General features: G+C 39.9%; 2 protein-coding genes across 5 annotated transcripts in view; one reads left to right on the top strand and one right to left on the bottom strand.

The window, feature by feature from the left end:
- Positions 1-7,744, top strand: part of KDM1B (lysine demethylase 1B) — a 99,776-nt gene extending 92,032 nt beyond the window's left edge. For all 3 annotated transcript variants that reach the window (XM_058285286.2, XM_058285284.1, XM_058285285.2), the window contains 5 exons: positions 666-782; positions 1,405-1,530; positions 2,508-2,630; positions 3,990-4,142; positions 5,766-7,744. In XM_058285286.2, coding sequence (XP_058141269.1) covers positions 666-782; positions 1,405-1,530; positions 2,508-2,630; positions 3,990-4,142; positions 5,766-5,849 — 603 coding nt within the window. In that variant the 3' untranslated portion in view covers positions 5,850-7,744. The remainder of the gene's footprint in view (positions 1-665; positions 783-1,404; positions 1,531-2,507; positions 2,631-3,989; positions 4,143-5,765) is intronic.
- Positions 7,745-7,887: 143 nt separating this feature from the next.
- DEK (DEK proto-oncogene) overlaps positions 7,888-24,469 on the bottom strand; it is a 33,740-nt gene continuing 17,158 nt past the window's right edge. For both annotated transcript variants that reach the window (XM_058285290.2, XM_071210991.1), the window contains 4 exons: positions 15,594-15,729; positions 15,116-15,264; positions 9,844-9,912; positions 7,888-9,424 (listed from right to left, as the gene is read on the bottom strand). In XM_058285290.2, coding sequence (XP_058141273.1) covers positions 9,413-9,424; positions 9,844-9,912; positions 15,116-15,264; positions 15,594-15,729 — 366 coding nt within the window. In that variant the 3' untranslated portion in view covers positions 7,888-9,412. The remainder of the gene's footprint in view (positions 9,425-9,843; positions 9,913-15,115; positions 15,265-15,593; positions 15,730-24,469) is intronic.

Genomic DNA, 24,469 nt, shown 5'->3' on the forward strand with positions numbered 1-24,469 from the left:
GTTTTTTTTCCTGTTTTGGTTGCCTGGTCTCCATTGTCTGTAACCAGACGGCAAGCTTCTTGTGGTAGAAAATGTGTTTCATACTTTGTAAGCTTTCCTGTGGCCTCACAGTTATAAAAACCCCTGACATCTGTCACGTGCTTACCATCCGTGAAGCACATTGATGTACGTGCTAGGGTGTAGTGCCTTTACCGCGCCTCTTTGAAACCAGCAGGGCAGTTATTCCCATCACTCCGTAGCTGCTCAGGGGAGTCGGCCACATGTTAGAAGGTGTCACTGCGATGCACAGATCAGATTCTCCCGGCTTCGCTTTCCGGCTGTGTCCTCTTATGGCGCTCCTTTTTAGGACTAGGAGCTGCTGATGCTTCTTACCCAGGGTTACTGGGAGTGATTCGGGACCTTGATGTGGAGAAGGAAAAAGCCCCCCTCCTCTGTGGATAGCCCCGTCACCCCGCCAGACAGACTTGTGCGCTGAACAGCCTGCACGACTGCACACGGCAGCCCTGTTCTTACCAGTACACTAACACGGGATGCTGGCAGCCGCACGGCTAGCAGGAGAGGAATGCCCTTCCAGGCGCCAAGGTTCTTTTCCTGGAATAGACCCGCCGAGGAGCTGCGGTGTGCGGGGCGTTGCTGTCTGTGTTCACTGTTGCTTATCCCCCCAGGTCTTGGTCACTGTGCCCCTGGCCCTCCTGCAGAAAGGGGCCATTCAGTTCACTCCACCACTCTCAGAGAAGAAGATGAAGGCCATCAACAGTCTGGGTGCAGGAATCATCGAGAAGGTGAGGCCAGCTGCAGAGCTAGATTCACGTCAGAGGGGGGAGTTCCTGAACCCCGAGTGGGAAGTAGCGGGGATTTTTGACCTGTTCCAACTCAAGAGATTTCTTTTTCACTTGAGTAATTGTTCGTGAAGACTACAAAAGGGTCTTACCAGCACAGCAGGAGCAGAACTGGCTGATGGTGGGGTCTGACTTTGGGGGGGGAATCTTGCTATTCATAATGTACACTTGGGATAAGCAAGTCTTACTTTCTCTGCTTTCCTGATCTACGCGTCCCTTACTGGCCTCAGGAAGGGGCTTCCGCTGCCTTTAAAACCTCCTTTAGAGAATCTGCCAGGGCTGCACGGGATCCTGGCAGACCTATGCAGAGTAAAAATCTCAGCCTACGGACCGAAGCGTCAAGACAAGCCTTTAGATCAGCCAGTAGCTGGTCGGGGCCCCACCTTCATCTGGACGGCCTAAAAGGCAAAATGATCATAGAACAAAGGAGGGGAGGAGAGTGAAAAGGCGTTATTTCGGTGTGTTCTTTTGAACAGTTTGAGAGTAGAACTACAGGTTGCTGCTTAGAAACGGCCTGTGCTTTTGATCCAAAGAAACACTTGACCATCCGTCTCTTGCTTTCCAGATCGCCTTGCAGTTTCCTTACAGATTTTGGGACGGCAAAGTTCAAGGGGCTGACTTTTTTGGCCACGTGCCTCCTAGTGCCAGCAAGCGCGGGCTTTTTGCCGTCTTCTATGACATGGATCCCCAGGTAAAATAACTTGTGAACTGTGGATTGAATTCCCGTATTGCAGTTTAAAACTTGGTTTGGTGATTACTCACGTGTGAGGCTTTGGGGCAAATGAAAATTGTGGAGACTCTTGAAATGTTTATATTCAGGGAGGAGGCTCGGACTCCAGCGCTGTCCTGTAGGAAAGGAGCTCAGTATTTGCCATGTTTCTTCAAGTATGAATGTTGCGCCCCTGGAAAGGAATTAGATGCTTGTGGAAACCGATAGGGAAATTCCTCTCAGGTAAACCTGCGACCGCAGAGTAGAACGCAGGGCACTTAAACCACTCTCCAAGGGGCCTGTGGGGAGCCGTGCTGAGGGTGGGATGTGACTGGGTGGAGGCGAGGAAGGCTCTCGGTGTCGGCAGACGTGGGAAGTAGCAGAGGACGTAACGTGGGGCTCAGAAGCTGTGGGACCTTTCCTCACTGGTAGCGTGGATATCTTACAAAAGAACTGGAGTTTCTTGCTTTCTCACAGTTCCAGAAAATGATCTCGGAAGGTCTCACACGGAAACCAAGGGCAGAATTTCTTGACCCGTTTGAGAAGACTACTTTTTTCTCATTATTTTATCTGCAGACTTCCCTGTCCGACCTCATTCTACTTCTTGTACAATAGGTTTTTCTGAGGAAACCTCTGAGAGTCACGTTACTTCCGCTTTTCACAAGGGAACAATACAGTGTATTGATGGGGAAGTGGACATAGCTCAGGGGTTGAGCGCCTGCTTCTCATGTACGAGGTCCTGGGTTCAATCCCTGGTACCTCCTAAAAATTAAAATGTATTGATGACTAGTGAGTATTTGTGAGGAAAATGGACTGGTGAGTGAAGTAAGGCTAAGGGACAGAAGAAAATAATGATGTGTAATTTGCAAGGATGAGTTCCTGATCTGTTTGGAAGAGTGCTTTTAAGGGTCTTGTACCAAAGCCAAACTGTACATGGCTTTTCCCTTTCATGTCTTCAGAAGAAACACAGCGTGTTGATGTCGGTGATCGCTGGGGAGGCGGTGGCGGCCGTTAAGAACCTGGATGATAAGCAGGTCCTGCAGCAGTGTCTGGCCACCCTGCGGGAACTGTTCAAGGAGCAGGTCAGAGATCCTTCTTGAGAGAACCTTCCTGTGCTCTTCGGAGAGGCGTGGTGCCCAGAGCAAACCAGGGTTACCGAGAACTAGGCCTTGAGGCAATGGCCGTGGGCCTTTCTCCAGACCTGCCATGGTCTTCACTTCCTGGGGCTGCTGAAGAGAGTACGGTGAACCGAGCGGCCTCCAACACCAGAGACGGATTGCCGTGCACGTCCCCAGTCTGCGTGTCGGCAGGGCCCTACTCCCTCTGAGCCCTGTAGGGAAGGGTCCTTCCTGGCCTCTTGTCACTTCTGGTGTCTGCGGCCACCCGTGGCCTGTAGGTGCAGCAGCCTGTCTCCAGTGGCCTCCTCTCGAGTGTCCAGTCCTTGCCTTCTTACAGGGACTCCAGGCCCATTGGATTAGGGCCCACCCTGCTCGAGTGTGGCCTCATCCTAACTCACATCTTCAGACCCCTATTTCCAAAAAAGGTCACCTTACAGGGCTGCAGCTTAGGACTTGAATTTCTCTTTTTGAGGGACAAATTCAACCCATGAAACCCACTTTTTCACTTAAGTACTCCACACCTCCTTTACACTATTATTTGCCTTGCTTTTGTCTCCTCGCCTGCACACCTTTTCCTAAAGATGTAAAGGTTCAGCACTTGAATCTGTACCTGCCTAATCTTTGGCAAGCTTTGACTACAACTTCCCTTTTACAGTCACAGTCCAGAATTTTCTTGAACCCGTTTTTACCTTTTTTGCCAATTTATTAAATCTTACATACTCTGGAGGTTTGTAAAAGGCCATGAGTTGTGTGTTTCTGATAAGGAGCATAAGTAGGAGGTGAAATACTTTAAATCATGTAAATCAGAGAAAGAGGCATCTAGGGCGTGCCGCTTACTTTACATAAGCAGGTCCAACTTGTGACTGTTTCTCACAATAGTTCATAGATGGGGATTGATGTCCAAAGATTATAGTCGTTTGGAGCTTAGCAGTTTCCACAGAAATTTTAAACTTAAGTCTGAAATATACCCGTGTAGTTGTTTTCTGGAGAATCCTTTTAAGAATTCCATCTTGTGATCCTAAGACCCCACCCTTCCCTTTTCTATCCTGAGCCCGACTCCTTTCCCACCCTGTCCCCGCCCATGCAAGGGGAATGCGCTCCCTCTTGGCCATGGGTGAGGGCCCTGGTGGGTGAGGAGTAAGTGTGTGGGGGTCGGGAGGGTGCAGAATTGGGGCCGGAGGTGGAGGATGGGGTTAGATACGGGCCGTGTGGAGGAACACACTGAGAACTTCTAAAGGGAGGAAGGAATGTCTGTTTTTAACTGGGCTGCACTATTCTAAGTCCCTTCTTGGTCCTGTTTTCTGACTTTGCTGTTTGATACAGGAGGTCCCAGATCCCACCAAGTATTTTGTCACTCGGTGGAGCTCAGACCCCTGGATCCAGATGGCGTACAGTTTTGTGAGGACAGGTGGAAGTGGTGAGGCGTATGACATCATTGCTGAAGAAGTACAGGGAACACTCTTTTTCGCTGGGGAGGTATGTATCTTCTTGATCCCAGGCCTTTTTTTTTTTTTTTAATTTTAATCTTGTTGATTAAAGTGATGTATATATTGAGTTTAAAACAAAGTCAAATATTGTGACCAGCCCTATAACAAAACATATTAGAAGCTTTCTTAAATCCTTCTGCTCCCAGAGGGCAGCCATTTTTAACCCCTTCGCTGTTCCTTCTGGAATTTACTTGTATTTTAAAATAATGCTTATATTGCCACTCTTCGATTTAATGACCTTAGACAATACCTACTTCCTATTAGGTAGGAGGTAGGTAACCCAGCTCCCTATTAGGTTAAATAAAGATCAGCCCATTTAGTCTCTTTATGCCTTTCTTTCAATATGGTGGTTTCACAAATTGCTGTTTATATTTGCCATTTATTGCTGAGCCAAGAAAAGTATTCAGGTTCCTTTTTCACACAGCTTTCTGTTTCCTCAGCAAGCATAACGGCCCTTGTTTTCATCAGCTTACCTCTTGTACTTTCCCTAAATCTTCCCACCCTTTGGTTTTTCTCAGTTTTTGAGTGCTTCTGGAAGAATGCCTTTTAAAACCAAAAATGTTTGATTACTGCTTGGCCTATGAACAGCCAACTCTGTAGGCACAAGGCAAAATGGTTACATGCCAGGTATCAATTGTCAGCTGTTTCTAAGAGCTGGCTGTCTAATGTGCCTTAGGGTCGTGAGCAGGGTTTCAAACCTTTTTTGTTTTCCTTTGCTGATTTGATGCAATTATCTCACCTTCTTATAAAAACCACCTGGTTAAAAATATTTAAAATAACTTAAAAATATAAAAACACCTGGTTGAAGCTTCTGTCACTGCCACTTCTTCCCCATACTAGTAATTGTATTCCTACTCACCTCTACCCCTGTTCAGCCAAGTCTTTGGTACTTGAATATTCCCCTTCCCCAGCTGTCAGTGTATAAAGGTGACTTCACCTCTCAGCTTGTCTTCTGTCGTCGACCACCTATTCAACTCCTCAGCTACCTCTTCCCGTAACCCCAGTCCAGACCTTGTCACTATCACTTACTAATCACTAATTTGAGCCTCCTACTTTTCTGTACTTTTGGTAAAACCATTCCTTGAAAAGGAGATTCCCTCATCATTGACAATCTTTTTTATTTCCTTCCAGTCAAAAAGCCTTTACCTTTTTAAAAACCTTGTTGAAAATAAGGTCCATGGTCTATCTTTTTCATAACTCTTTATCCTTTTATTCAGCCTGTCCAGCAGAACTCCCACACTGGGTGAACTGAGATTCACTCCCTGCTGGTCTGAACTGCTAGATGACTTGGTCGGTATGGGGGGCTGTGTCCGAGTCACTGTTCTCAACTCCAGTACCTGCATGTGTCAATTATTTAATATTTTCATGACTGTCACATGGTACTTAGCAATAGTGAACAGGAATAAAATGAGTGAGTTTGACAGTGCATGGCAAAATCATCAGAGAGGTTCAAGTGCTACAATGCAGGAGGAGTATAGGGTGTTAATATGAGCACACAGGAATGGCACCAATCTTTTAAGGAGGATCAGAGAAAATGTAAGCTAGGATTCCCTTCTGATTACTATCTGAATTGTTTATACATGATCTCAAATTATGTAATTATTTTTTGCAGGCAACAAACAGACATTTTCCACAAACTGTTACAGGGGCATATTTGAGTGGTGTTCGAGAAGCAAGCAAGATTGCAGCATTTTAAATGCAGTTTGTTTGGACCCAGATTTCTTCTGAACCCCAAATGGGCAGTTTGAAATACATGCTAAACCTCAGTTTCTTTACAAACAAACAAGAGCTCTCTGGACAGAAAAACGAAAGATTTCTAAGGTGATATGATAATATACACACATTTCACCTCTCTGAAAGCACTAGTCCCAAGAATCTTCAAAAGCACTTATATTTCATTGCATTTTCCACTTAACAGGTTGGACTAGTGCTAAAAGTCTTCTGGATTTCTGAAGAACAAGGCAGAATAACCTTAAATTACCTTACATATTTTTCCCCCATGGTTGGAGATGCCCTTTAGGTTTGACATATTGTTTGGCTAAGTTTTACACATTGAGAAATCAGGTCAAGCAAGCAGGAATCATTAAGAAACCCGATAAAGCCATGTGTTTTTCTTCTATGACAATTCATCAGTATCTTTACCAATGAGCCTTAAGATTTTTATACAGCTCCAATATTGAACTTTTACTTAAAATTTAGATAAAATCTTTTTTTTTTTTGATACAAGTTGCTTCAGTTGAAGGTAAAATGAGGCTTCTATTTTATATTGTACTTATTTCTTCCCATTGGCTATTCAAAAGGAATTTAGATAGCTTTTGTAATAAAGTATTTTCAATTTGTTCACTCACTGGCAAACAAAATTTTCAATCCCTTAAACACTGATGTAGATAGTGTGGTCTTGGGTAGTGTAGTCTTCACACTGTAGCTATAGAATGTGGCTGTTTTTTCTTAAAAGCTGAATTTGGGTGGGTGGCACACTTTAAAATCCTTAACTTTGACAACTGCTCATAAAAAGATCTTGTCAGAATTTAACAAAAACCTCTCCCCACTTGCTCTTTTTAAAACACTCAATCTCCAGGAATTTTTTTTCCAGAATTACTTTTATAGTATTCCATAGGCAGGTCCACTGGAAAACTGCAGACAACAAATGCAAGATATATTGGCAAATGTTACAAATTTTATAAGCCATATCTTGAAAGCCTGAGAACATGGCAAACATTTTGTTTTTCCTTTTTTCATCCATGACCAAAAAAACTGTTTAATATGTCATTTAAAATTAAGTTTCAGGGATTTCAGGATGTTTACTTTGCCAAGAAACCTGGAAGATACTATAGTTTACAAGCTAGAAATATGAGTAAACTTAAGGGCTTTTGTTTAAAGTCTTTAAACAGTTCATTCAATTGTATTGTTCTCCTTAAAAAAACAAAAAACTTTAAAATTATTTTCAAAATATGAGGTTTTTAAAATGTGTAAGTCTGCTTATAAGTAGAAAGAGTATTTTATGCCAGCTATGTGCAGTGAATTTTAGACAGGTTAGATGCCCCACCCTTCCACCAAAATGTTACATACAAAAGAAAGCAAATAGCTTTCAAATAGTTTCAAAGTTAATGAGAAAACATTGATATTTACAGGTTATTTAATGAGACTCATTGGTACTGATTGGGAAGTATTCTGCTTTTTAAAGCATTAGGTTTATAATGTTTAAAGAATAGCATGTTAAGTGATAAATGCAAAATATCATGTTAAGTTTAAAATGGTTCTCAGTAAATTATTGCTTTAGTCTCTGGGCACTTAAATCTGTACTGTACTACAGGCAAACTAGGGGAAAAAACCTACTTAAAGTATGGTAAATGTGTACTTAAAAAACAAAAACCTCATTTCCTGTCTCAAGTGACATGCTTCATTTGACACTTTGTTCTTTAAGGAATCACGGTACTATTATTCTTGTTACTTTGAGTATGTTTTTCAATGTTGTATGAAGATTTTTGTAATTGAATAATGGTGAATACACCAGTTTATCAATGATTTAAATGCAGAGCATGAACAGCTGGTTGTGTAAAACTGCATAATAAAAAACACTTGTTTTTCAAATACATTTGGTGCACTGTAGTAACACACACACACACACAAAATGGATCCCCCCTACCTCCAAAGCCCCTTTATAGTGTATGGTTATAAAATAAGCAAATTATCAGACTTGATTAATTGCAAAATGGCTTCAATAAGACATCAAATGCAAGTGACCAAACATTATTGATTTATTGTTTTTATTGACAAGGTTTATAGCAACAAATTTAATATTTAAAATCAAAGGCCAATTCTGAGGCCTCATTTAGTTGCTTATTCCATTCATTTGTATGAAGTAACCCTTTCCCTAATGTCTTAGAACTTTATCAGGAAACAAGCCAAACCTGTGAAAGTACTTGAACATTCAATATATATTTTTACATATTTCTGTTCTATAACTCAATATATCAGAGATCCAATTTTCTCATAAGCAAGTTTTATTTTAAAATTCAGAGATACATTACTTAAACTGATTAAGATAGTCAGTATAAAAGAAAGTATTAGTCTCATTCAGGAGTGGTTGATTATCTAGAATTCCGACTGGCCAAAATTTAAAACCCAATAAGCCCTGATTTCACAAATACATCACATTTCTTATTTGTGATGATAAATGTTACCACTTTTGAGAAACACTGTCAGAGAAATCCACTGCTGCCTGTACATTTTCTTCTTTTGGTATTTCACCTGATACTTTTATCATAATTATGAAGGTGGCCAGGTTTCCTATAAAGATCAGCATTTATTATATGGGCAAAAGCAGTTAATAAAAATCAGTTCATATACTATAAGCCAAACAGTAAAAATTTCCCAAGTTTTTGAAATTGTTTTGGTGTTAGTCTGTCCTTACTATAAAATGTATCTACAGATACTTTTGCAGATTTAACACTAAAACTACAAATTTATGACACTTCAAGGCAAAGCAGAACTATCTGTTCCTTTAGTTACCTTTACTGAATTTTGACTTTTCACTGCTCCATCATATCATCTGGCTGAACACTGACATTTCATAGTTTGTAAATGGAAAGATACCTACCTATATGAATTTAAAAATTGATCTGCACAAAAGAAATAAAAAAATTTATATACAACAAATTTGTTTTTAAAAATACAAAAATAACATCTGTCACTTTTGTCATGCTGACAATCTGACATACATGCGGGAGAAAAATCCAGACTGAGCCATCTGGAGAGCTGTAGCTTGTATATGTTTCATATGATGAACACACTGCCACTGTGTTTTCAGACTGACAGAAGATGTGCATTCAAAATATTTCATATACTAAATACTGCAATAGTCTCTGCATGTATATTTGCTGGTTCTAATAGCTTCTGTTCTACTTGATTAAAAGTATGTCTTAAGCAAGCTAATATTAAGCACACTAAAAAAAACACAGTTCAAGAATCTAAGACCTTATATAAAGAAATCCAAAATGTACAAAATACAACCATAAAAGCAAAGAACAATTACTGCCATGCAAGACTTTATAAACTAAAAACTGCGTAAAAAAAGCAATTTAAAATGGCAAACTCAAGTTTATATAACACTTAAGATCCAAAGATCAGCAGTAAAGTTCTATCAATACAATGCTTAACAAGAATTTAGAAAAGGAAATACATTCTCTTTGCTGGTATAATGGTATAAATCAGATCTTCAAATCCATGGGAACAAGTCATCTGTTTCTAACCTCTATCTCAAGAAATTAGCTGTAATAAAAGAGAAACATTACTTTCCCATACCCAATATTAAGTACATATGAATCAAAAAAACTTAGTTTTTTTTTTTAACAAATTATCTCCCTTTGACCTGTGGGAAATCAGTTGGGATCAATACAAAACTATAGCCACTATTACCTTCCCTGGCCTTGACCAGTCGGTAGGTGTGTGAGCTGCTGGAGACGCCAGGCTACCCATGCACACTATGAACCCGCATCTTAATCTAAGTTCAGGTTTTGTCATTAACTGCTCAAAACTTACTTTTTAAACTAAAATGGAAATGAAATCTCTTTTCCTATCTACCTGAAGGAAGATCAAATGACATGAAGATTTTGAAAAAAAGCAGCTTAACACAATTCCTTTTGTCTAATGTCCAAAATGAGAAACCTAGAAATGATAGAAATATTTACCTCTTTAACAGTTGTTTTTATGAATTCCTTTCTTTCAGTTAAATCATAAGCAGGGTAATTTTCATACACCTACAGTGAACAGGGAAAAACGATGTTACAAGTAGATTTAAAAATCCAATAATATTCTTACCTTTGGATGAAAGATTTGTTACATCCCAAGCAGCTACATCTATGTTTTAACAGTACTCCAGTTCACCGTACAGAATTCTAAGGCAATGAGTAGTTTTTCATGCTGTATTCAGAACAGAAAATAAACTAGCTTGCAAGCATTTTTAGTGCCTTACAAACTGGGAGTGTCAGTTGAATTAACAATGAACATGGTGAAGAAAACATGAGTAGATCTTAAGTGGGCTAAATTCTTCATATTGGCAGGTTATCTTATCAGGTATTTTTCAGATACCTTCTTGCTTTTTGTTACCTCATCCAATACTCTACTCTGGATTCCTCAACTTGAACTCCAACAAACACTGCTTAATACCCTACCCAAACATCAAGATCCAGGTGGTCTCTAGAGTCCTCTGTGACCCTGTAAATATCCCTGTTGTTAACGTTCTCAGCCGCACTCTACCCGCCGTTTGCCCTGACAATGATTTCTAGCTCCAACTCTTCTTGAACACTCACTTTCTGGAAGCACCCGCTGGCTTCACTCCTACCCTACAGTGCAGGGTCAGCAAGCTTTCCTTAAACGGCCCGTTAGTAAAGGATTTCAGCCTTGTGGGTCACACAGATTCTGTCACAACTACCACCCTCTCTGCCTCTGGAGCAAAAGCCACCACAGATAATACTTAAATGAATGGTATGGTTGTGTTACAACAAACCTTTACAAAAACAGGTGATGAGGCAAACTTGGCCCATGGACCAGACTTGGCCAACCCCTGCAAATGTAGTGGATTATTTAAATTACTCTTAATTTTTTTCCCCTTGGCTTTACCGTGCAAAACCTAATCCACTGGTCTACCAACTCTTCTGTGGTAAAGCCCGCCCTATAGATTGCTGTGGGAAAATACAACTTTGTAAAGATGGCCCCATTATAAGGTCATGGTACTCAACTTGAAAGCCTCCCTGGCAATCCCAAATCTCTAGTCATGGCCCTCCTTTCACTCCAGTCAATGGCAATTTACTTTACTAAGCATCCCACACTCAACCAAGAAACATGAATTCTATCAACTTTCTGACATACTTTTCTAGTTTATTTGTATCTGGACTCAGCCTCTACTATTTCCTTTACTTCCTCAGAGATTCTTCCCTCAACTTTCCTGTATCTTCATCTCTCCTTTCCTTTGCAGAACACATGCCTTCTTTCCCCTGACCCTTTTATTACTTTTTAATAAAGTTTATTTTTAAAGAGGTTCTAGATTACAGAAAACTTACATCAAAAGTATAAGGGATTTCATATACTCCACCCTCTTCCCTTCAGTCTTTTCCAATTAACACCTTACAGTTGTGTGGTACATTTGTTAAAACTGATGAATACTGAAGCATCGCTACTAACCAAGGTCTAGTTTACATTGTGGTTTACACTTAATTCCAATGCCCTATGCTCTACCTATTCTTCCCTCCCCCTCCTCTCAGAACCTCTGGTGCCCACTATCTTTATATCAGTGTCACGTGTTCTTCCATTTCTACAGTATTAGTAAGTTAATTTTGTCCATGGCTGCATTCCCCCTTACGTTTGTTCATTCCTCAACCCTGATTTGGGGATGGTGATGCCTGCTGTGCCTCAGACTGAGAGGGCTTGACCTTAGGGCACAGAGGGCAAGAACTGACTTGCAGTTGTAGATACTGCTTTTTGGGATGGGGGCTGTCCATCATCATCATTTTGTTAGTTGTCCTGGGCGAGTCCAATGATCTGGAGAATAGATAGATAGCTGCAACTCTGCTCAGATTCAGGGCTTAAAAAGCATATGAACAGACTGAACATTTAAGTTTCTGAGACACATATTTAATGAGTATAGTGCTAATTATAGGCTCAAAAAAAGGGGGTAGAAGAATCATGTGTAGGGAAATTATAAATGAGTCTGTCACACTGAGGAAACAGGTTATCATATATTTCAAGGTAAGGCCCCCTGACAGGGTGCTGATTTCAAGGGGTCGAGTGCCTTGCCTGTAGTGTCTGGAAGGCTCTAGAGCCTTTAGGAGCACCCGTTTAAGGCTTTGTTCACAGTGGCAGTTAGTGGGACCTGCCTGAGACATGCAAAGTGGAAACTCTGGAATGACCTCCTGACTCATTTTGAAATCTCTTGGCCAGAAACAGTTTTTTGTATTTGATGTCTCCCCCTGACCCTTTTTAAAACATGTTTTCTCCTCAACCTATATTCCCTCGTTTAGCTACTGTTTCCCTTCTGAAGCAAACCACTTGAAACAGAAGACTTCATTCATTCTTTATTCTAATGATTAATTTCCAATCCAAGGGCAAATAACCCTTGCTCTAACCACCCCTCGAAATTGTGTGAACAGCCCCCTCCTCATTGCTGAGTCCAAAAGAACCACAAATCCTTCTTGCCTGAGCGTAACATGTTACTATTAATCCCTTTAGTAAGTTACATAAATGCATTCTCAAAAATCATCCACACCGTTAGAACTAGTCTCCTTTCAATTACTGCCACCCCTCCTCTCATCCCGCCCAGGCCTTCCTCAAGGAAACCAGCTATAGTTTAGCAGGTAATCTCCCAGACCTCTGTAAAACGAACTACACACAAATGGTAATTTAGTTTTCCTGTATTTACATAATAAGTGGTAATACTGGTTTTTGTTTTAACAATACCTGAAAAGTTTTTCCATGTTCTTTTGAACTGTTACTTAATATTCCAAACACATGAATGTACCACAGTTTAACCATTTCCCTACTGATGGCCATTTAGCTAGTTTCTGATATTTCAAGGTTACAGACATGCTGAACATTAATCATCTCTGTGTAGATATGATTATGTCTTTAGGATACATACCTAGAAATGGAATTGTGAGGTTAAAGGATATTTGCAATTTAAATTCTAAGATACTACATCAAATTGGCCTCAAAAGAAACTGTTACAACTTAAAAGTATATGAGAGTACCAGTTTCTGTATAGCCTTGCCAACAACGAAAACTGTCAATCTGTAGTTTTTTGTGAATAAGCAAAAATATTTCCTTTTAATTTGTGTCTTCCTGAGTAGTAGGGAAAGATGGATTTGTTGTCATACAGAGACAGGTCTTTTTTTTCCCTGTGAATTGCCTTCCATGTCCTTTGCCCAGCTTCCCAGTGGGTTCCCTGCCTTGTGTGTTTTAATGTCTCCTCTCTCGGCTTTCATGACACCATTTTCTCCAGCTTTTCTACCACTATTCTGACCCCACAATTTATTCTCATTTGTAGAAACGATTTCTCAACTCTTTGATGTCAGTGGTCTCTAATACTCTATCATTGGCTTTCCTCAGCCAGTGTCTTTTCCCCTCGGTCACAATATCTACAGTTCTGGTGTCAACTCATAGCAAATACTCGATTAGGTTTGACTCTCAAATTAGAGACTTAAAATGTCCAAATTTCTCCCACTTTGACGTTCCAAGTATACCACCTCAATGTCTAGAAAACTCAGTTTTTCTCAGTGAGACTCAAAAAGTCTATTCCCTATCATGATTAATGATACCCAAGCCCTTACACACACAGTCACGTGAACTTTGTCCCTCCTAATTATGGGTTATGGCTCAGAGTATGGTAACCCTTTAACTTGGATCACGGTAGAAACCAGTTTTCATGCCTGTCTCATCTCATCCTTTTCCAATCCATCCCTCTTGATGTTTCTAGGATGAATTTTTTTTTTTTTTTAATTTTATAAAACACACCCCCCAGCCCCCGCCTCGTTGTTGTTAGAGATCACTATCTGCTCTCTGTCCATTTGTCATGTGCTCTTTGGGTCTGTTTGTCTTCTCTTTAGGAGGCACTGGGAACTGAACCCAGGACCTTCCAAAGAGAGGCGCTCAATCACTTGAGCCACCTCAGCTCCCTGGTTTCTTGCATCTCTCACTGTCTTTCCTCTTTGTGTCTCTTTTGCTGCGTTATCTTATTGTATCAGTTTGCTGAGCCTGCCCACCATGCCAGCTCACTTTCTCCAGGAGGCACCAGGAACTGAACCCAGGACCTCCCATGTGGTAGGAGGAAGCCCAATCACTTGAGCCACATCCACTTCCCTTGGATGATTTTTTAAAAAAGAAAATTTTCATTGTGTTATATCCCTGCCATGTGTCTCTCAATAATCTACCCAACTTTCCAATTTCCCGTTAGTTTCAGGAAGCAAGCCAAACTCCATAATAATGTATTTAAGATCTGCACAACTCTTTGTGCATTATCTCCTATCTTCTGTAAAGACTTCCTCCCAACACTAGTCTTCAGCCAAGTTAGACTAATTATTATTTCTCAGTCAATATTTCTGTGAATGTGTCAGTGTTTCTCAATGGTATGGAATAGCCAATGCTTAATTATCTAAGGATTCAACTTTAGATCTCTTCCCAAGGCAATCCTCCAGATTTCTCCAACCCCTCCCCCCAGTCTGTTTTGGTATGTGGTGCTATAGCACCCCCTGCACTCTTCTAACATAGCGCTCACATACTGTGCTCTAATTAAAGACATACTTGTCTCTTTTCTATCCTTCTACGCTGTTAAGTCCCTTAAAGTCATACAAATGGCTTCTCTGGCTCTACCACTAACATCTAGTCCAGTATCTTATATGTAGTAGACACTCAACAAATGTTGACTGAACTAACAAACAATAATTGGTGTCTTTAAAAAGTATATAATAGTTTGCCTATGGTACATGTTACAAATTTTCATTTCATTTTACCATAAGAAACTAGACTCCAAAATCTCTCAATTTTGGTCTAGAACATGGAATCTCTATCTAACCTCACAAAAGTTTGAGTTGAAAACCTAATTGGTAACTTCTCATTTACCAAATTAACATTGACAATCAGGTGGTCCATGAAATTCTGTTCTCTTAAACTAGCAAAACTGAAGGATGTATCAATAAAAACAGCTTCCAGATCAGGAAACAAAGTAGTTTCCTATGCAGTTTTGGAGTGTATCATTTTAATTTTATTAATTGTATACATTCTAATGTCATTAACGAAATCACTCCATTAGGGCAGCCTCTATTATATTAATGTGTTATCCCCAATATCTACCTGTAATAGTGCCTGACATGTAATAGGAGTTCTGCACACAAGGGTCTAGCTTCAAATTAAGGGATAGGCGAAAGAATTTTTCAAATAAAAGCAAAATGCTCCAGTTATATATTCAATTACCTCTTTGCAAATTTGCTTCATTGTGACTTCCTCCAAATTAGCATTGGCCAATAATTTCTTCACTGTTTCCTTTAATTCTTCGTCTGTAGGTGGTTTCTTCAATTTTTTAATTAAAGGTTCATCGTCCGAACTATCCTCAGATTCACTTTCTAAAAGATATTTTAGTATAGGTGAATAAAAACTTTTCTTGGACAAAAATGTCTATTCAAGACAGAGTGGAAAGAATCTAATAAGCTTTCATCAGATTCTCAAAGTATTGGACACAAAAAAAGATTATAAATCACCACCCTATAGGTCATTTATAAACATGCATTGAAATTTGTTAATTTTGAAAAACTAGAGACTATGAAAAACTAGTATACAAGTCTTTCCCGTAATGTTCTTTGCAGTCTACCTATTTTTCACATACTTCAATACTACGCTACAATTTGTAAGTAATACTTCTAAATTTGCTGATAATGTGTCACTTCCAACCTACCTTTTTTGGAACTGTTTTGATTCTTCTTGGTGGTGCTGCTATCTGCCTTCTTAACATTAGCACTTTTCCCAGATTTTTTACTTTTAGGAGTGGCTTTCTGCTTAGGCTTTTCTCTTTTAGATGACTTTTTCGGTGGCTGTTGAAAGGAAAGCGAAGCACATGTATTGATGAGATTCACTGCCATCCCTCTACTTCTCCCATGCCCCTCAACAGTATTAGAGAAAGGTAATGTATTTAAAAATCATTGACTAGGGAAACGGACTTGGCCCAGTGGTTAGGGCATCGGTCTACCACATGGGAGGTCCGCGGTTCAAACCCCAGGCCTCCTGACCCGTGTGGAGCTGGCACATGCGCAGTGCTGATGCGCGCAAGGAGTGCCCTGCCATGCAGGGGTGTCCCCCGCGTAGGGGAGCCCCACGCGCAAGGAGTGCCTCCGTAAGGAGAGCTGCCAAGCGCGAAAGAAAGTGCAGCCTGCCCAGGAATGGCGCCGCCCACACTTCCCCACACTTCCCGTGCTGCTGACGACAACAGAAGCGGACAAAGAAACAAGACGCAGCAAAATAGACACAGAGAACAGACAAGCGGGGGAGGGGGGGAATTAAATAAATACATCTTAAAAAAAAAAATAATTGACTAAAAATAATTAATAATTGTCAGTTTTTCAGAGGGAGGACTAGTAAGCTCAACAAACTTTATTTTCTCCCAATACAAAACTAGGCAGGAGACATCAAGATCACTCACTAAAAATAATAGCTGCCCACAATTATCCTGCACTATAGATAGAAAATTTGATATACACGACCTTGCTTAATCTTGAAAAAAATCCTACAGATACTATTATTATCCTATCATTTATTATCCACCTCTCCCAACTAATAAGGATTTCCCCCTGCGCCCGTATTCACTGATATATTCCCACCTCCTAACATATGCCTGGAACACAATAGTTGTTCAATAAAAACATTTATGACTAAATGAGGAAACTGAAGCTCAACGAGTTTAACTTGTCCACTAATAAAACAACAGGATTTGAATACAGGTCTGTCTGACTCTAGAATCTGTGTCTTTAAACAATAACCCCTAACTGATAAAACAAAAGGATGTGGCTATGACTGGAGGACAGCTGGAGGATAAAATTGGGAAGGTATAACAATGGTTTTGGAAGTAGATGAGGATTGTGGTTAATAAAAGAAATACAGGAACGTTCTACTACTGGGTGTTAAGAATGTGGTGATACATGGGAAATGTAACTAATGTAATTTATTGATTCTAACTAACAACACTGTAATGTTTTGCAGCAAAAGCAAAGTTGGTACCAAATTAATTCCAAAGGTTAAAAAAAAAAAGAATATGGGGATTGGTTTTGGGGGATTATGAATACCATTAAGCTTTTTTCTCTTCTTTTTTTTTAAATTAATAAGACCTTGACTATGTCATTTAACCTGTGTATCTTTCTGAATACTAGAGGAATAACTGAGTTAGCAGTTGGAATTAGATGAGATACAAGTGCCTGAAAAAGAACTTTAGGAGTCATGTTACATAACTTGTTGAGCTGCCTTTTTCTGTTGTTTTTGTGAATTTGAAATGAAGGTGTTAATAAAAATAAAAAATAAAAACATTTAATTTAAAAAAAGTGCAAACTTATAGGAAAGTTGCAAACATAATACAGAAACAATACATTGAACTAAAACATAACCCCCACCCAGAATGATCTACTATTACTGTTTTGCCACGTTTGTCATATTATTCAATCTAGTTATCTATCAATCCTTCGTTTCCCTATTTTCTAAACATTTGAGAGTAGGATGCACACATCATGTCTAACAATGAATACTTCCACATACATTTCCCAAGAATAAGAACACTTGAACCAGCTTAAGTCCAGTCATCACGTTCAAGAAATTTAACACTAATACAAAGCATAGAGTCCATATTCCAATTTTTTTCAACTGCCCCAATAATGTCCTTTTGGGCCCTTTCTTCTCCCATTACCATAGATTCAGTCCAGGATTATCTATTGCATTTAATTGTCATTGTCTCTTTAATTGTCATAACATGTACAACCTAAAAAATCCCATCTCCCAAGCATATAATTCAGGGGCACTAATTATACTGACAATGTTGTGTGCAAATCACTTTTGCTAGAACGTTCTTCCAAATGTCTCATACTCTTTTGATTTGAATATTATCATCAAAACTCGCCCTTTTTGAAGGACAGAGGCATTGTGTTAAACCCACCCGTAAAGATGATTAAGGGGTATAGCCCACCTGTTCCATATGTTAAGGGGGTTGTGGCTGCTTCTAGGGGCAGCTCATTGGATTTTAGGGTGTCTTTTCTCTTGCTGCAATGCCATCACCATACATATCACCATGCACTATCCCAATAATACAGACTTATCTCACGCAACTACTACTAAAAATGGGTTTAAGAGGTGTCAAGGGGCTGGCATGCATCTAAAAGTACAGTGCTTGAGATTTACTAGGGATTTTTGCTATTTAGAGGTCATTTTTTACTTATTTCCTAATTCTCAAGGAGTTCCAAATAGTGAGGCTTGCTGGCCAGGCATCAAGGTTCCATCAGTTTTCTATGACTAACTTAAACTTTTAAGGCCAGGGTATAAGGCTGTCATAAAAATATTAGAAGGCACACACAAAATGACATCATTTTAAAACCTGCACATTGTGAGGAGTAGTTTGACAAAGCACTCAAATTTGCATTAATAAATAAAGGCTAATCAAGCCATCTCAACTAAATGTTATGCCTGGACAAACATGTAAACAATTAATTCTTTGTATCTTTCTATATTTCACATCAACTTCTAGAAGGTTTTCTACAATTTTTCTAAATGGACAATAGCCTACTGTTATCTACTAACATTTTTAAAAGATTGCAACATACTGTTCCCCAAGCACTGCAGAAAATGGAGCCTGAAGTTAAAGCGTGTAGGCTCATGGGGCATGCTGCCAGATTTTAAATTCTAGCTCATCTCTCAATCCTGATTTCTCATCTTCAAAATGAGGGAAAAAATAAGAATACCTAAGATTTTATGGGGAGTAAATGCTTTAATACAAGAAAGTACTTTTAAGGGTGCCCGGCATACAGCAAACAAGTATTAGTATTACTATTACCAGACCTTCATTTTGTAAAGAAATTCTTTCATTATGCAAATGCAACTTCCTCCAGTAACTTGATTCCAGCCAATAATATGAAGTTTATAAGCTTTCTTTAAAAGCAAGGCATATACATAAAAGGGAAATTACAAAAGGAATACGCTAGACTTAACACTTGTGTTAACAACCATAATAAAATATACTTATTTCATTATTTCTGGCAGATTTGACTAGACCCACAAACATCCAAATCCCTGTATAAGAAGTCGTGTTAAATAAACTGGATTTATTTTTAAAGTTTCTGGCTTGCTCTTTTTGAATATGCTGCCAAGTGGTTCAATCAGGATAATCAAGTAGTACAGATATTTTTAAGGTGCTAAAGGAGAACAGATAAAAACTGATAGTGCCACGTTTTAGATAATACAACTATAATCCAAATTTGTAAAGGGTTAATAAAATAAATTTTAAAGATTTTAAGGGTTTTTTCATGTCTCTGATAACCATGAAGGTACAGAATCAGAGAAATGACAGAGTACTTTTTGAAGGAAGGCAAAAAAAAAAAGAAAAATCTTGGGAGAATAAGGCTTACCTATCTTTTATAGGCAGCAGGGCTCTTGAAGGAGGGTCTCCAAAAAAGACGCCTGTCACAGAGCCAGAATCCTGTCCGCAGAGCAGAAAGGTAGTACTGGGTGAACAGATGAACAAAATAAAAATTAGCTTAAAACACACTATTCTTTTAACAACTTGGCTGAAAAAAACTCAGAATGCCAAGAGTAAAAGAATGTGCAAGCCTCATATTTCTCAAAAGATAATGAAAACAAGTTTACATTTAAATGGATTTTATTGTAGTGATTATTCAACTTTGCCTTCCAACAAAAGGCCAAAAGGTCAGGGTTTCATGATGCCTCTCATCAAATTATGAGATAGGTGAATTCTTATTTTTTTTTAACGTAATTATAGGGCCAATAAAACTTTCACATCTCAACACCACTAAATAATCCCTCGAATGGTCCAAATATATAGTTTACCAAAAATTAAAACTAAGCCTCTCTAGATTGGCAAACTTTGTGGGATGGCTCCATGTGTTAGTTTGCTTTGCTGCCAAAAACAGGTATGTAAAATGCCTCGGCTTTACCTATGGGAGTTTATGAGCTTACAAGTTCAAGTTTTGAAGCCATGAAAAGGTCCTTATCTAGGCATCATCAAGATGATGCTTTCTTCCTGAAGACGGGCTGCCAGCGATCCTGGACTCCTCTGTCACATGGCATGGCACATGGCGGTGTCTGCTGGTCTCTCCCTTCTCTTGCAGGTTTCCACGCTTTCAGCTTTCTTGCTTCTGTGGCTTTCTCACTCCATGTATTCATCCCTCTCTCTGTATTCACCCCGTTTATAAAGGACTCCAGTAAGAGGACTAAGACCCAGCCTGGGCCACGCCTTAACTGAAGTAGCCTCATCAAAGGCTCTACTCACAACAGAACCGCCCACAGGCATGGATGAGCTTTAAGAACAGGATTTTCTGGGGTAGATCCTGCTTCAAACCACCACACTCCACCCTCTGGACTTGAAGACATGTTCTTTCCATATGCAAATACATTAATTCCATCACAACATTCCCCAAAATTAAAATTATTTCTATACCAATGCTAAGTACAAAGTCTCATCAGAATCAGTTACTGATGTGGCCTGTCCTGGGGCACAATTCCACTCCAGCGGTGGACCTGTGAAGCCTAGAAAACAAGCTATCTGCTTCCAATGTACAATGGAGAGAGTCATAGGATAAATATTCCCATTCCCAATGCGAGAAATTGAAAGGAAAACCAGGGGTCACGGTCCCCAATCAATTTCAAAACCTTGCAGGGTATACTCCATTAGATTTCAAGTCTGAGAGTCGCCTGTGGAGGGACATTTTCTCCTCTGGGCCCGATGAAGTGTTAACCCCACCCTTTGCAAGCATTTGTGCAGCGGCCATGCTCTCCTTGAACAACGGGATGAAGGTTCCAACATCTTCAGGCATCTGTGTGGCGGCCAGACGTCTAGGCTCTATCTACCCTTGCCCAACACTGCAGCAGCATCCAAATTCTCCACAATCCCCCAGATATCTGAGAACACCAGGGCGGAACATTCTTTCTGAATGGGGCAGAAGGCCTGCCCTCTCTGTGCTTGGAGGCATACTCACTCTTTCCACATCCATGGGTGGGTCCACTCTCTTGGCCTGAGAAGATGTCTGCAGTCCAGACCTCAGCCTCCATGGTTCTCCCTTTGAAATCATTTTTCCTTCAATCTGTCCCTTTTAGTCCAGGCTGGCAGTGGTTCTGGTTCATACAGCTCTTGCAAAAAAAGTTGCCGATTTCACAGGGATCCAAACTATCAGATTACAGGACTTTCCACAAATTCTTTCTGGAATCACTGCACCTCCAATCCTGACTTGCACTGAAATGGCTGACTGGTTCCCTGTTCAGTTAAACATCACATGGAGCACAATTCTCTGGGTACCTGCTTTCTGGAAGCTCAGAATTTCCTAAACCATCAATTTCTGGTTTCTCTACGCGAGGAGTTCAGTATTCAGCTTATCTCTTTCTTCTCACAAATTAAACCTCAAGGAGAAATCAGGCAGCACTTTCCACATTTAGTTTGGAAATCTTAGCTAACTATCCAAGCTCGTCACTTTCAAATGCCACCTTTCATCCGACATCAGGACTCATGTTTGCCAAATTCTCTGCCACTTTAAAATAAGGGTTGCAATGACACATTCATCATTTCTCTCTAAGGCCTCATTGGAAATACCTTTAGCATCCTTATTTCTACCAACAGTCTCTTCAAGTAATGTAGGCCTTTTTTATCAAGTGCCTCATAGTTCTTCCAGATTCTATTCATTACCCAATTACAAAGCCTTTTTAACATTTTTGGTATTTATAATAGCAGAACTCCACTCTACTGGTACCAAAATCTGTTTTCGTTTGCTTTGCTGAAAGCAGATGCCACAAAATGCTTTGGCTTTAACTATGGGAACGTATTAGCGTTCAAGTTTACAGCTTTGAAACCATGCAAATATCCATTATTAGGCATCATCAAGATGACACTTTCTTCCTGAACTGGTTGTTGGCAATCCTGGACTCCTCTCTCACACAGAGGCATCTCCTGGTCTCCCTTCTCTTCCATCTTCTTGATTCCGTGACTTTTTCTTTCTCTCTCTGTAATCATTCCATTTATAAAGGACTTCAATAAGAGGATTAAGATCCACCCTTGGCCTCACTTTTACTAACCTAATCAAAAGCCCCACTTAAAATATACCCACAGGCATGGATTAGCTTTAAGGACATGATTTTCTGGGGCACATAGTCTCAAATCACCACTCTCAACTCACCACTGCATTTTTCTGCCTCTGTAAGAAGGCAACAATGGCTCTCTCAGTTTCCCTAGCAGCAAGAGATGGCCAGGTAACAAAGTTCTGGCCTAGGAGACTCAGGTAGAGCTCTCTAGTAAAACACTTCCCCTTCTGGGGAAAAAAACCAAAAATATCACTAGGAGAAAGCCCTTTGCTCTTCTCTGCCTCGAACATGGATACAATGCCGAGAGGGCAACAACCATCTTACAGTCATAAGGTTAAAAACCACATGTTAAGATGATGGGTTGAGAAGAGAGAAGGTACCCAAATCCTTGATTCCTTTCTTGAGCTGTTGAACTGGTCTAAAGTTGCCCAATTGCCACAGAAGAAAAATTAACTCCTTTGGACATCATCAGTAAGGTTTTTAATTACTTACAGCTGCAAACATTCCTGACACATGTACGAATTTTAAAATAAATCCGTGTATGAGCTAGGTTTTCAGAATTAAACTCCTGAAACATAACTGAACCTTACATTCCCATTTTGTTTTATTTTTTTTTAAGATTTATTTATTTCTCTCCCCTCCCCCACCCAGTTGTCTCTTCTCTCTGTCCATTCGCTGTGCCTGCTTCTATCCTTATCAGCGCCACCAGGAACCTGTGTTTCTTTTTTTGTTGCATCATCTTGCTGTGTCAGCTCTCCATGTGTGCGGCGCCATTCTTGGGTAGGCTGCACTTTCTTTCGCGCTGGGCAGCTCTCCTTACGGGGCGCACTCCTTGAGCGTGGGACTCCTCTACACGGGGGACACCCCTGCGTGGCACAGCACTCCTTGCGCACATCAGCACTGTGCATGGGCCAGCTCCACATGGGTCAAGGAGGCCCTGGGTTTGAACTGTGGACCTCCCATTTGGAAGGCGGATGCTCTATCCATTGGGCCAAGTCTGCTTCCTCCCATTTTGTTTTAAATAACTTCAAACTCTAGTTTCTTCCTAGTTTCCAAATGCTCTCCTTCTACTGCCCTAATAATTGTAAACGTCCTAGAACCAAAGTTTAGAATGCTTGTTTCATAAAGGAATTATCCAAGTGACTCTCAGAAAGAGCACCATCTTACTTGAGTTAATTCCAAAAAAAAGCCAGGATTAAAAAGCTGATATGAACCACTGCATATCAGAGAAATGGAGCTTCAGATAGAGAAAGCTAAGTGTGACATATTTTCTTTTAAAAACTGCCAACTGCTTTAACTTTTGTGGATTTTCACTGATGACAATTCTACATTTTAAAAACAATGAATCTGGGGGCTAATGTGGCTCAGTGGTTGAGCACCAGCTTCCCACATACAAGGGTCCCAGGTACCTCAAAAAAAAAAAAAAAAAAGAAATTTACTTATAAATTAAACATCCTATTCTTCCATGCAGTTAAGATTAAACGTGAAAATTAGCAGATTTAGAAATAATATTCAGGGAAGTAGATGTGGCTCAGGTGACTGGGCTCCCGATTATCACATGGGAGGTCACTCGTTCGGATCCTGATGCCTCCTAAAGAAGACAGCAAGCTGGAACGATGGGCAAGTGCAGCAAGCTGACACATTAAGAGACACAAGAAGAAAAAGCATAGTGAGAGATATAACAAAGCAGGGAGCAGAGGTTCCTGGTGCCTCCTAAAGACAGCAAGCTGATGCGACAGGTGCGGTAAGGTGATGCAACAAGATGACACAATAAGAGATGTGGGGAGGAAAATATAATGAACCACAATAAAGCAGGGAGTAGAGGTAGCTCAAGCAATTAGGCATCTCCCTCCCACATCAGAGGCCAGTGGGTTTGGCTCCCAGTATCTCCTAAAGAAACAAGGAAGATGAACAGACACAGCAAGTGAAAAACAAGGGGGGGGAGGGGAAATATAAACAAACAAACAAATAAAATATTTAAATAAAAAAAGAAATATTCAATCTCACATGACTGGCCAAGGGACAACTACAACTCGAACTGAATTTAAGCTTGAGTAAGATTTCTCACTTCAACACTTTAATACAGATTACTCCAATGCTCTTAATTTCATAGCTATTTAATTGCAAGAATCTAAAACAGAACAAGAAGCTGATCTTAATGGGCAGGTCTTTTATTTATGAAAGAAAAGTAAGTTTCAGGAAATAAAATAAATAGTATTAACTTAGTAATTTTATATTTAAAAAAAAAGCCGCAAACAAATTCCACCTTTAGGCAACATTTCCAATCAACTTTCAAGTCTTTATGGCCTCTTGGGAAAAAAGGTCCTTTCACAGTAATGATCAAAGATTTTCCATTTATGAAATCCTTAACACAGCTGCCACTTAACTGAGCTTCAAAAAATGAACAAACAATAAAGAAATACTCTACTCCCCCCTCAGCACTTACTTTTCAAAGGCGGTCAGAGCTTTCCATGGAAATGAATCAGCAATAAAGTT

Source organism: Dasypus novemcinctus, chromosome 22, assembly GCF_030445035.2.
Source record: "Dasypus novemcinctus isolate mDasNov1 chromosome 22, mDasNov1.1.hap2, whole genome shotgun sequence".
In the NCBI taxonomy this organism is placed as follows: domain Eukaryota; kingdom Metazoa; phylum Chordata; class Mammalia; order Cingulata; family Dasypodidae; genus Dasypus; species Dasypus novemcinctus.